General features: G+C 39.4%; 1 protein-coding gene across 3 annotated transcripts in view; it reads left to right on the top strand.

The window, feature by feature from the left end:
* The window catches only part of LOC122656581 (bifunctional aspartokinase/homoserine dehydrogenase 1), a 166687-nt gene that overhangs the window by 68907 nt on the left and 83849 nt on the right, over positions 1-13931 (top strand). For all 3 annotated transcript variants that reach the window (XM_043851168.1, XM_043851170.1, XM_043851169.1), the window contains 2 exons: positions 3646-3733; positions 3809-3901. In XM_043851168.1, the coding sequence (XP_043707103.1) occupies positions 3646-3733; positions 3809-3901 (181 nt within the window). The remainder of the gene's footprint in view (positions 1-3645; positions 3734-3808; positions 3902-13931) is intronic.

The raw sequence follows: 13931 nt of genomic DNA, 5'->3' as shown, positions 1-13931 counted from the left end.
ATTTGATTAATAAAAAATATTGTTTTGCTACTGTCTTTGCTGCTGCTGCTGCTTCTCTCTTCAGAGAATGTCTTGTGTGTCATATCAAGACCCCCCCTTGTGAGTAATATCAAGGTTGAAGGACTGGAATCCCCAGTGACTCCTTGCATCTTGTAGATCGGGATGTCCTCTCTTAGCTTTTCTTTAATCTGCTACTGTTGGAGATCAGTGTTAATTCAAGTAAGTAGTTTTATAATTCTGCAATTTCATTCCTCTTCTTAATCCTCCACTTAACCCTAATTGATTCCCATAACCCTAGACTCACTCTAAAATCTGTCCAGCCTTATCCCTCCACTCGATCTCAATTGCAGCCCAATCTGTCCATCAAAACCCTAAATCCAATTCTGCCCTAAATTACAAAAATTTGTAACTCATCCAAACCCTAACTTCTTTATACCAAAATAACCCCCTAGACCTGCCCATTAATACCCTATAAACCCCTTTCCCAAAATCCACCCCTAAACCCTAGATCCTGAAAACACTCCATTTTTACAAGGCCTCTAACCCGAAACCCTAGATTTTCAACTTCATCCAAATCAATCCAAACCTACACCAATAGACTCATAAAAACCTGCACATCATTACCAAATAAAACCCTAGCTCGAAACCTTAACCCTAACCCTAATTCTACCCTAATTAGCCTAAGCTGTCCCAATCGGCTAACCTTGTTTGGTGATCCTATTACCCTGGTTCCTAGTGGGATTACACCTACCTAGGACTACATTAATCGGCCGACACGGGTCAATACAATACAAAACGACCGATACATATCGATACCATCGATTCGTCGGGTAAAGGGTTCTGTGGGTGCTTTAATATGTATTGATACATATCGGCCGATACGGCTCGATACATTTCAATACGTATTGATACCATCGATACATTCCATAAAAAAGCTCTTTTCACTCACTGACTCGATACAGCTCCTATTCTAATGGAAAAATGAAGGAAAACTCTTAACCAAGAGTATAAAATCTTGCATTTAATCTTGCTTTTTCACACTTTTGGACTAAAAAACGAAACAAGGAGTGCAACAACATCATCCTTTGCATCATCCAATACTCTTCCTGGTTATAGACTATTAGTCTATTACAACATGTAAGAAACTTCATCTTTTATAATAATTTCAATTTAATGAACTTGTTTGGTTATACATTATTCTTCATTTTACTGTTTATGCATGGTACTTGTTATATATTGCTTATTTATATTGTTTTTTGTTCCAAAAGTGTATTTTCATATGTATCTTGACCATTTCCATGTGTATCTATAGTGTTTGATACGTATCTCTGATACGATATGACACGATACGATACAATACGATGTCTCGATACCCGATACCCGATACCCAATACCGATACTTCAAACCTTGATACTGGAGTTTTTGTCAAATCTAAAAATTTTATAAATCATAATATGGTATAACATTGCTAAAATCCAAAAGAGCGGTAAAATATTCATTTGTTTTGATATCTAAAAACATATTTTCATTCAGAGTGATTTTGACAGCATTCGTGCACACAAAATAAGGTTGGACCGAAACATTACTCCTTCAATATTAATCAGATTTAAGCAATCTTGGATTTGTTGGAAAGCTGGTTTTGTGCTCTACCTAATACAAAAATTGTCTTGTAAAAATAAAATCATTTGACTAGTCAAACTTCTTAGAGAACAAGAATATTTCTCTAAATTGAGAGCAGTTTAATTACTTATAGATTTAAGATCATATTTTCTAAGAATTGCATAAACCAAATTTGAGACTAGGTATACCAAGACAATGACCAATTCCAAGCATAGTTGTCATGGCGACGCCATGACATCATAACGCTGGAGAAGTGGGCATATCGACCACCGATATGAATGACGTAAGAATATCGACCGATATAGCCTCCATGTTGCCGCCAGGGCACTGCCATGGACGCCATACCACGACATATGGCCATATCGGGCGACATGGTTCTTTCAAATTATAAAATTTAATTTTTTAACATTAATTTTTTTTAACCATTTTTTATTTTTATGCTTTTTCCTTAACATAAAAAAATTAAAAAAAATCAAACCGAAAACACTAATACACTATTGACTAATACACAATCACATATTTACATCATCAAATTTTTTTTTTTTTATTTAGATGGGTTGTTTATTAGCTTTATTCACTCAATATAAATTACATTCTTATAATTGTTTTTTTGTTGCTTTTGTAGTCACTTTCATATGAATCATATCTCAACTCATGATTTTTCAACTTTATTATCAGCAAGACTATTGCTATCAATTATTTGATAATCCATGATTTCATATATACTAATGGATATCACACTTTCATGAATTAAACCATGGTAGATTAGTAGTACACTTTCATGTTAATTTTTGATGTTATAGGATATATATTATAGCATACTAAATGACATTAAAAATAGAGAAAATAAAAAATAAAACATGGTTGATATGATCGCCCTGGCAACGCCATGGCGGGCGACATGTCGATATATCGACATGACACCCCTCCACCGACTTGGATCGCCGTGACAACGTGACAACTATGATTCCAAGTACAGTATAAACCAAATGTATGTTTTTATTGTTTCAAACTTCCAATAGCTTGCTTCTTTAGTTTTGCTGTCTTCTAGTTCTATGTTGATTTTTTATGACTTGATGTGGCTTAATATTGATTTTTGATGACTTGATTTGACTTAATGTTGATTTTTGATGACTTGATGTGTTTTAATGTTGATTTTTGATGACTTGATGTGTTTAATGTTGATTTTTGATGACTTGATGTAACTTAATGTTGATTTTTTATGATTTAAGGCATGTGTTGTAGCATACTAAATAATGTTAGATAAGAGGGGAAATAAAAAATCACACTTGGGTGCCTTGGTCGCCTAGGCGCTTTGGCACCCCTCCACCGCCTTGGTATGCCGCATGCCTTTTTAACACTTCAGCCACTGAAGTATACTCCTCAATAAGAATGCATATAAACATATGTGTGTGTGCATCCTTAGTTATACAGTTTGTATTTAAGAGGAGGCATCAGAAAAATGCCCTGAAGTGCAATGGAGAAGCATCAAAGTTATTGAACCATATGCATCAAAAGTGAGGCATACTGTGAAGCATATGCCTTATGCCCTTTCCATGCCTCATCCCCTGAGGTGCACTCCTCAATGGCAGAGACATAGAGACATGCATGTATTCATCCTTAGTTATTTAGTTTGTATTTAAGAGGATATTTACTTATACGTAAGCATATTTTTTAAAATACAAGCTTCATAACTAACATAACCGAAGAGTTTTTACCATATTGAGCTTGCCCTAAGGCTTTGCTCAAATGTTTGGCAAGTAAAATACTAAAATTTCTCACCTCATGCCCTAACATTTCAAAACACTTGTCTAGAAATAATTTTGACTATGTACTTGACTGTTATTAACTAAAATCTGGTTTTTCCATTCTGAAATTTCCTTACGTTGTTTCTTGTTAGTAATATTCATTTCTTCAGATTGATGCAATACTTTTCGTGATATACTCTTAAAGAATTTATTTCTAATGAGAAAATTATTGAATTTGAGCTTACTCTACTGAATGGATGTATTTCTCTTTGGTAGGTTGGTGCTGGCCTTCCCGTCATAACATCTCTAAACCGCATACTTGCATCTGGGGACCCCATCCATCATATTATTGGGAGTTTGAGTGGTACTGATACTTTCTATTATTTCCTTTTGTGGATTAAACATTTGTAGGATTTATCTTTTATGCATGTATTGCTAGGTACACTTGGGTATGTAATGAGTGAACTAGAGGAAGGAAAACCATTCAGCCAAGTGGTGAAGGCTGCGAAATCTCTCGGCTATACTGAACCAGGTCAGTTTATTATAGGATGAATTAGACAATTTTGTTCTTGGCTTGTGAAGTTTGCTTACTGTTAGAATAATGTACACTAGAATACCCCCCGTGGGGGTATTCTGGTCCTTTTGGGGTTCATTTTAAGTTATTAAGTGTTTAGGGCTGTGTGGGTTTAGTCCCACATCGCCTAGCTTATATAAGTTGTAACTTCCCCTCTAGTATAAATAGAGGGGGCCTTTCTCTTATTAAGACTATCAATTCTATTTATTTCTTCCCTCTCTCTAACCCACGGTTCAACCAACATGGTATCAAAGCTGGTCTGATCTAGGTTAGAGAGAAAAACCCTATTTTCTCCCTTCTTTTCCTCCAATCGATCTCACCTCCTCTTCTCCCTTTTCTCGTTTTTTCCTGCTCTTGCTCTTCTCCCGTTCAGCCCAAAAATAGGGGCAGCACTAATGAGGTAGACATAATATCGATGATTTAGTGCTGCCCCCCTTTCTCTTCTATCGTTTTTCATTAAAATCCTGCTGGACCCTAATCTGCGATTTGGAGTTTCCCTTTTGTCTTTGGAGATCAGATTCCTATCACCTAAAGAAGACTGATCCTCCACTTTTGGAGCACCATATGCAGCCTTTTCCAGCACCTTCCTACCCTATTCCATTGACCTCCTTTCCTTTTTTCTATTTCTCCATCTTTCATTAACCTTTCCAGCCCCTACCCTAATCGATCTCAACTTGTCAGGGTTTTTCAAAACCCTGACTCCAATCGATTTTAGGGTTTCCCTTTTCAGATGCAGTTAATTTTTTGGGGGTGATTCCCTACTACTACAAGCCCTACTCGACCTAAGTTTGGACCCTTTCTGATGGCTGGATTTGTTTCTACAGCAAAAATTCCTTAATCTGCTAATTTGGTTACCTGCCAAAAACCCTGACTTTCAGGTTTCAGTTTTTGCTAATTTTTGGAGGGCTGATTACTCCCACTTCAGGGACCAATCGACCTCAATATTACACCTATCCAAGTTTTTTGAAGACCCCTACCCCAATTGATCTCTTCTTTTCAGGGTTTTTCAAAACCCTGATAAAAATCGATTTGGGCTAGGGATGTTTGCTGCTATTTGGAATTTTTTGTGGGTGTTTCTACCATTACGAAGGACATTCTACTTCAACTATTTATGGCTTGAAGAAGGTCTACTGCCCAAGATAGCTGCTGCCCTCATTATCTTCGATTTTTAGGTATTTCTCCCATGTGAAGATCAAGTCTCAATTACCAAGGAGATTGGTCATTCGAACTAGAGATCCATTCTAGCAGTTTTTGGTCAGCAAGTATTACAATAAGCAAACACCTTTGACATGTTAGCCTCACCTTTGTTGAAGACCCCTTCCCTACAATCGATATTCACTTTCAGGGTTTTTTACAAAACCCTGGCTATAATTGATTTAAGGGGTAGGGCAGTCCACAGTTGCTAATTTTTTAGGAGAGTTTTATCAACATCAGAGGAGTATACAGCCCATTATTCAGCATCTTACATCAGGTTTTTAGTAAAAAAATTCCAGTTCATTCTGTTGGCTTGGTTTCTTCAATTATCAAGCTGTTTTTCTTGTTCCTATATGGCTGGCTACTTCAACTACCTATGGATTTGTCTGGTTAGTTATCTTATTTGGCTGGTTATTATGAGCTTCACTACCTACCTGGCTGGTGTTATTGATTGGCTTCTGTAAGCATGACTGGTTGATGTGTTAATACTGCCTTCATGTGGAATACTGCTGCCCTATAATTGTGACTGTGTTTCCTCTTATTGGATATCGAATTTCTCTCGTTATTGAAGACTCGAATCTACTACCTTGGAGATCAGCCTATTTGGGATTACCACAGTGTGTTCCACGATTTTTTGGTTGCACCTACGAACCTATTCAGTTATGTGACGCTTTTCTGGTTAATATCCGGCATACTTTGGAGCTTGCATACTAGCATTATTACAGATTCAGATCTGATCCAGTTTTGTTGAGGCTACTTCCATTCATTGCTGTCCGGATATCTTCTTAGTACTGTCTAGCATGTGGGAGTTTCTACCATGGAAACTTTTGCACAATTGCTCCTCCCTGTTTGAAGATTGATCAAGCCTTGACAATTGGAGCATTTCCTTATTTCGAATCAGATCTGTATATTTTTCAGATCTGAGTATTGGAGTAAGGAGTTTCTCCCCTGCAGGGGTTTCCATTCAAAGTGTTTAGTTGATTGATGGAAGATGGTTGGAGCTTTCTATGTTACCCAAGTTAATCCTACTCCATTATCCCACTGCTGTTTTTCTTTCACCACCTCCCAAAACATACCTTTGGCATTACCCATAACACCCTTGGAAGTTAATGGTATTCTCTTCTTTACCATTTCTTCTTTTTTCCATTACACTTGGCAGCCATTGCATCATTCTGGAATGTTATGTTTGGCCCTATCTCTAACCTAATCTCTCTTATGTCCACGTGCACTACACATGAGGGGGGGATTATATACAGTATACCTGCAGCCATTGCAGAGAGCAGAACATGCAGGGACACTTGGTGCAAAACATAGAAGGTCAGAGGTTTCACCATTGCCAATGGGTATCTACTTTGTTATTGGGTTAAAGTTTGTCATAAGGGGGAGCTTGGCCTTAAAGTTTTGAAGATGTTTGGTTATTGCCTGTCCATATGGGATCCTACAGTTTGGTTGCTTTTTCCGCTGCTTAATCTTCTTTACTGCTGCTTGACTCATTTGCCGGCTACCCTAGTTGCTTATCTTCAAGATTATACTTAAGAGATTCATTATTGGACAAAGATTGGTGAGAGATGCCTTTTTTGCTGATCAAGTCTGTCCAAGTTTGAAGGTCTATTTTTTTTTCAAGTTCTTGAAGGTCTATTTGGGAGCTGCATTCATTCTGAAGCTGGATTCTACTACAACTTATTTTTCCCGTTTTATTCAAGTTGGGCATTAGTACCTTGTATGCACCAACTTGAGGGGGAGTGTTAGCATTGTTATGGAGAGAGTTTTTCTTTAGTAGAGTTTTTTTCTTTAGTCCACGCTGGATCTTCCTTCTTTCATATTTGTATAATCCAGCGTGAGAGGGAGTGTTAGAATAATGTACACTAGAATACCCCCCGTGGGGGTGTTCTGGTCCTTTTGGGGTTAATTTTAAGTTATTAAGTGTTTAGTTGGCTGTGTGGGTTTAGTCCCACATCGCCTAGCTTATATAAGTTGTAACTTCCCCTCTATTATAAATAGAGGGGGCTTTTCTCTCATTAAGACAATCAATTCTATTTCTTTCTTCCCTCTCTCTAACCCACGGTTCAACCAACACTTACACTGTATATGTCACAACCCTAAACCCGGACAGGGTATAAGATACTACCCTAACGGGTACTGATTAGAAATCACCCTTCACATCTCTTATACACACCTCAAACTCCATACATTTCATACACACAGCAGAAGACTTTTAACAACTGGAGTTGGGTTTAAAGTTAAAACCACATATAAATACACTGATGGCAAGCTTCATACATACATCAGAGGTTGCAAAAACATTAATTACATCAAAAAGTGTTTCTCTAAAAAGCAAGACTTAAAAACAGTCTTTATGCCCTATCCCTTAGGTTGGAGCATCAAGTGCACTCACAAACCAAACTATCCGGAGCTGTACACACTTCCCCTTTAGGCTTAATACTTGCTGTCTCATCTTCATCTGTAAAACAATATATACAACAGGGGTGAGCTAACCGCTCAGTGAGGAAAACATTTTATATACAAACATGTGCTCATGTGCAGAAATAGCAGTGTATAGATAGTCACCCAACATTTTACTGGTAATTAGGTCTTAAGTCATTAATGTGATATACCGGAGGTGCACTAAAGATATGGTTGGCCTGGCCTCATGTTAATAAATCAACTCTACACCACAGAGGAATGGTACAAATTCATGTTAATAAATCAACTCTGCACCCCAGAGGAATAACACTACTTGTACTAATAAATCTACTCTACGATTCCAGATGAATAACACGGCTTATACTTTCATACTTGCAACCCTTACAGAATTTTAACAAGTTCTTTGCTCATCCTCATAGCTTCTTGTAATTTGGGTATTCTCACAAGTGTGTTCAGTCCCAAGGGTATACTTGTACTTTTGTTCTTTCCTCTTTTATTATAAATAGAACTTGGCTGTGATCCCATGGGACACAAACAATCATTCTCCCAAATCAGTCTCATCATGGTATCAGAGCGGGAATCAGTCTTAGAAATCCCACCCTAGTACCTATGTCGCTGCCGCCACCATCACTGTGACACAACACAACAGCACCACCTCCACTATCACCGTGATGCCTCTCCTGTTCACCATCAGTGGTCCATCTCCCACTCTTCTGCCTCGCGACTCACCTTCTCACTCTCTCGGCCACTCTCCTTAAGCACCACCACCGCCTCGTGATTCTCCCTTTCACTTCTCTCTTGCCTCTACCACTTCCTCCACCTCTCTTTCTTTCTCGCGACTTCTCTCCATCTTTTTCCCTCCTTCGACTCTCTCTTCTACCGACTTCTTCCACCGCCTTCTTTTTCCCTTTTTTTGTTTCTCTTCTCTAAAGCTGTCTTCGTTTTTCCGAGGGTTTCCCACATGGTTTAGTTAAAATATGTAGGATGCTTGATAATAGTTGAACAGAAAGAGTTTGCAGCTGAACCGAACCAAGAAAGGAAGAAGACAAGAAGAGAGGAGAAGAAGAAGAAGAGAGATGAGAGAATCGTGAGAGTTAGGGAGAAGAATCTCCTAACTCCTATTTACTTCACTAAACATTCTTAGGAATTACATAGGACTCCCTAAGTAATAAAAAATTACAACTCTATTACTTATAATGGAAACATAAACAAATACACCCCTAACACATAAACGTAGACAAATTTACCACTAACACAAACTCTAACACTCCCCCTCAAGCTAGCGAATAAATGTCATACATTCCCAGCTTGCATAGAAGAGTACTGGACTGGTTAGGGCTAAGACCCTTGGTGAAAATGTCTGCCAGTTGATCTCCGGTCTGCACAAATGGAGTAATCCAACTTCTCTTTAATGAAGTGCCTATCAACTTCAATGTGCTTTGTTCAGTCATGTTGCACAGGGTTATGAGCAATACTTATAGCAGCCTTGTTATCACAGTAGAGCCGCATAGGTCCTTCATAATCAAACCCCACTTCTTGAACCAATCGCCTCAGCCATATAAGTTCACACACCCCATGAGCCATGGCTCGAAATTCATCCTTTGCACTGGATCTGGCTACAATTGGTTGTTTCTTACTCTATGTAACAAGGTTATCACGTACAAGGGTACAATAACTGGAAGTAGATCGTCTATCAGAAATAGAACCAGCCCAATCTGCATCAGTGTAGCCCTCTATCCTCAAGTGACTATGTTTAGCATATAGAAGGCCTTTTTCTGCAGAGGATTTTAAGTACCTGATGATGCGATAGACAGCATCAAGGTGTCCACTTTTGGGAGCATGCATGAACTGACTCACCACTCCAACTGCATAACTGATGTCTGGCCGAGTCAAGGAGAGGTAAATCAATTTCCCAACCAACCTCTGGTATCACCCTGAATCTACAAAAGGAGAACCACAGTCTTCTCTAAGTTTGTGATTCTGATCAATTAGGGAGTTGATTGGTTTACATCCCTACATTCCTGTCTCTTTTAATAGGTCCACAACAAACTTTCGTTGGCAAATATTGATGCCCTTCCTTGATCTTGATACTTCAATCCCCAAGAAACACTACAAAAGTCCAAGATCCTTAATTTCAAACTGTTCGGCCAGGTAAGATTTTAACCTCTGTATCTCATCTTCGTCATTCCCAGTCACAACAATATCATCAACATAAACAATAAGAGCAGTGATTATTCCATTACCTCTCTGGATAAACAAAGTGTGGTTAGCCTAACTCCGGGAATATCCATTCCTTAGAATGGCCTGTCGAAACCTCTAAAACCAAGCTTTGGGTGATTGTTTGAGACGATAAAGTGCCTTTTTGAGGAGACACACTCTCCCTTATATTGAAGGAGACTTGAAACCAGGTGGAGGTTTTATATACACCTCCTCTTTTAGATCATCATGAAGAAAAGCATTCTTCACATCTAACTAATATAATGGCCATTCTTTGTTGGCTGCCACTGATAGAAGGACTCTGATTGAGTTGTGCTTAGCCACAGGAGCAAAAGTCTCTTGGTAATCAATACCATAAACTTGACTATACCCCTTGACTACCAACCGAGCCTTGTATCTGTCCACTATACCATCTGATCGGTACTTGATTGTATAGACCCACCTGCATCCAACTGGAACTCTCCCCCTGGGGATGTCACACCCCGACCCGGTTAATAAGGGCATGGTGTGATTGGATGCCAACTGACACCCAATCAACCTCCAGGATCACAAGTACAGTACTCCCATTCACAGTTTATCATAACATAGTAAATCAAACGCAGCGGAAGAGAATAAATATTAATGATAACAACAATAAATAGGAAGATCTGAGTGATAAACTTGATATTTATATAGATTGAAACTTGTATTACTGCTATATAGTTCTTACTATAAGTAATACAAGTCAGAAATGTAACCAGCTACTATAAGCTTTACTATACAAAAATAATGTATAAACACAAAAGAAACATAGCCTGCTCCGTCAGGCCAGATCATAGGGATGCGCACGCATCGCATACGCAGGACACATCGTATACTTCAAACTCCTGCACCACACGACCTTCATCGGTGTGGAAGTTCGAAGCAGCATCAGGTCCAACACCTGTTTTCGTAGAACCAGCCATATCATCTGAAAAAGAGGGATATCAACAGGGGTGAGCTCCACTGAGCCCAGCAAGGGAAAGCATGCAAGCAAATGCAAAAAGTTCATGATGCATGTCTCAAACTAAGCATGCAACTAGCAACAGATCTAGGTCTCATGAGGTTTAAGTGCTACTGTAGTAGGTATGATATTCTTAGTCTTGGAAACGCAAACCAAACATCGGTCACCCGAGAATACCACTCTACTACGGTGAAGACCCGCCAGTTCTGGAATGTACACATCAGACCCAGGCGGACCCTCAATGTTAACCCTACTGTTTGTTCCCATTCTGGTAGTACTCTTCAGACCTGAGACAGTGAATGACATTCCGAAATTACCCTTTAGACCTACCACGGGTTATCCAACACCTCACACCTATTGGCAAGGGTCGTAGCACTGGGTTTATGACAGCCTAACCATATGCATTTCTAACATGGATGACATATAAGGCAGTAAATAGTATAGTAAGCAGTTCTAGCATCATTTGTTAAACACATCAATATAGATCACAATAAAAATTATGTAAATGCAGTATGAATTGATAACCTATAATCATGCATTCATCTAATGCAAAAGAAAGCTACAAAACTACATGTCTAATATTTCTCAATGGCAGCCAGCATAAACAGAAAATTAAGTAAAGGAACACTCTCAAAATAAGTCCAAAAATCCCTTACCTGGAGTTGGATGATTGTACAAGTTCGTAGATGATACAACTCCCAAATAAACCTCATTTAACAGGAAATTACATTCCTAGAAGGTAATAAACAGCATGGATTAAACACTACATAAGTCTGGGATAAAGCCTAAACCATCCAGGATCCAAGCTAAGACAACAGGGGTCAACCGGATTCAGACCAGCCCTGAATCCGGTCGGCTGTCGGGGTCATAGGCCTGAATCCGGTGGGTGATACAGTGCCTGATTTTGAGGTTAATTTTCATGGATCTTGCCATGCATGGAACTTAATCCCCTAAATTACCTTAGGGGAACCTAAGTATACTGTCATGGGGTCATTTTGACCCATTTGCATGTATGATCAAGGTAAGGGTTCCAATCATAGAAAATAACAAAAGAATTCTTGAAGCCTTCTGAACATGGCAGACCACCAGAGAAAGAGGGCAAATAGGTACAAGAGGTTGGAGGTGATCCCCAATTGAGTTGGATTAACCCAATTGAGTTAGGTTTTAGAGCCTTTATAGGTCAATCTATCTAATTTCAAGAGATTTGGGTTAATTGAGTCATAAGCTCAATTGGAAATCAAAAGAGAAAGGAGTTGGGAATTTCAGAATTGGATGGACCACCTACCTTGAGTTTGATGTGGAGAAGGTAGTAGCACACCACCAATGGTCCTCTCCCAAGCTTCCGAACTTCAATTGCCAAGAAATTTCAAGCCCTAGATTGTCCTTCCCTTTCTCCTCTTTCTCTTCTTTTTTTCCTTAGAGCAGAAAACGAATTTGCTTTGAGTTAAAATGAAATTCTAAACTAAGGGCAGCTTATATATGAGAGGGTTACTAAAGGCTGCTTGGTTAGGCCCTAGGAGAATCAGTTTTTAGAATGGCTTTTGTAAACTAATTAAACTAGAATTACTACCTAAAGTCCTATGTTTAAGTTACGGGTTAGATATATCATGACATAATTGAGGACCCAGACATGTTGGCACACAGGCAGCCCCGGACCACAGGGGATGTGGGTCCCACAAGAGGAAAAATTACGTTTCAGCCCCCTATTACACTGTTAAATCATTAGTCCTATATGTAAAAATAAGTTCTTACCTAAAACCCGGCCTATGAGATTGTGAGGTTCTGCATATTCTTAATCCAGCATGTTTGACATATGAAGCTTATGTGCTGGGACCCGGCAGGTTCTTCGGATTCAATGATGGCTAACTGTGTTGGCTGCCCAGAATCCTCTATAGGTTTATCAACGGATTGGTCCGAATCCACAACCGATGCAGCCCACAACATTGAGGCAAGCATGGACACTGAATCGGAACCTGAAATCATACAAGTTCAAAAAGGTTCAAATTAAAGGTGGGTCTCACACTCCCCCAACCTTATAAAAAATTTCGTCCTCGAAATTTGACGTACCTGGTAAGCCTAAAAGATAAGGGTATCTTTCTCGTATCAAGTCTTCCCGCTCCCAAGATGCCTCATTAGAGGAGTGATTACTCCATTTGACTTTAACATACGAGATGGTACGGGTCCGCAGGTTAAGCTCCTTCCTATCAAGGATTTCTTCAGGTACCTCCTCATAAGTCAAATAAGCAACAAGTTCAGTAGGCTGCTGAGGCATGAGGTGTGTCGAATCTGGTATATACTGCCTCAACATAGAGACATGGAAGACATCATGTATGCTAGCAAGTAATGGAGGCAGTGCTAGCTTATAGGCCACCACCCCAACTCTGGCTAGAATCTTGGAAGGACCAATGTACCTTGGATTTAGCTTCCCTCTTTTACCAAAACGTACAACTCCTTTGGTTGGAGATACATTCAGAAAGACCTTCTCTCCAACATTGAACTATATATGCTGTCTTCTCTTATCAGCATAGCTCTTCAGCCGAGACTAGGCAGCCTTGATCTTTTCTTTAATGAGGTCAACCTTCTCACAAGTGGTTTGGATCAGCTCTGGGCCCAAAATGCGTCGCTCACCAACCTCATCCCAATACAATGGGGTGCGACAAGTTCTTCCATAAAGTGCCTTGAAAGGAGTCATGTCAATGGATGCTTGGTAGGTATTGTTGTAGGCAAACTCGACCAGAGAAAGATGTTCATCCCAGCTGCCCCTCATCTCCGACACACATGCCTTAAGCATATCTTCCAAGGTCTGAATTGTTCTTTCCGACTGTCCATCTGTTTCAGGGTGATGTGCCGAGCTATGGTTCAACTTGGTGTCCATCGCACTTTGCAGACTCTTCCAAAATCTTGATGTAAATCTGCCTGTCTGACACAATATTCACTGGTACCCCGTGTAACCGGACAATGTTGTCAACATATAACTTAGCCAGCTTATCCATGGAATAAATAATTTTCATGGGAATGAAGTGGGCTGTTTTTGTCAGCATGTTTACAACCACCCAGATGGTATCCATACCCCTTTTTGTGCGGGGGAGGCTTGTGACAAAGTCCATTGTAATCTGTTTCCACTTTCATTCCGGTATAGATAATGGTTGTAACAATCCACCAGGTCGGTGT

Source organism: Telopea speciosissima, chromosome 3, assembly GCF_018873765.1.
Source record: "Telopea speciosissima isolate NSW1024214 ecotype Mountain lineage chromosome 3, Tspe_v1, whole genome shotgun sequence".
NCBI lineage: Eukaryota > Viridiplantae > Streptophyta > Magnoliopsida > Proteales > Proteaceae > Telopea > Telopea speciosissima.
The sequence above is the reverse complement of the archived record's forward strand: the minus strand, read 5'-3'. Positions and strand labels throughout refer to the sequence as shown.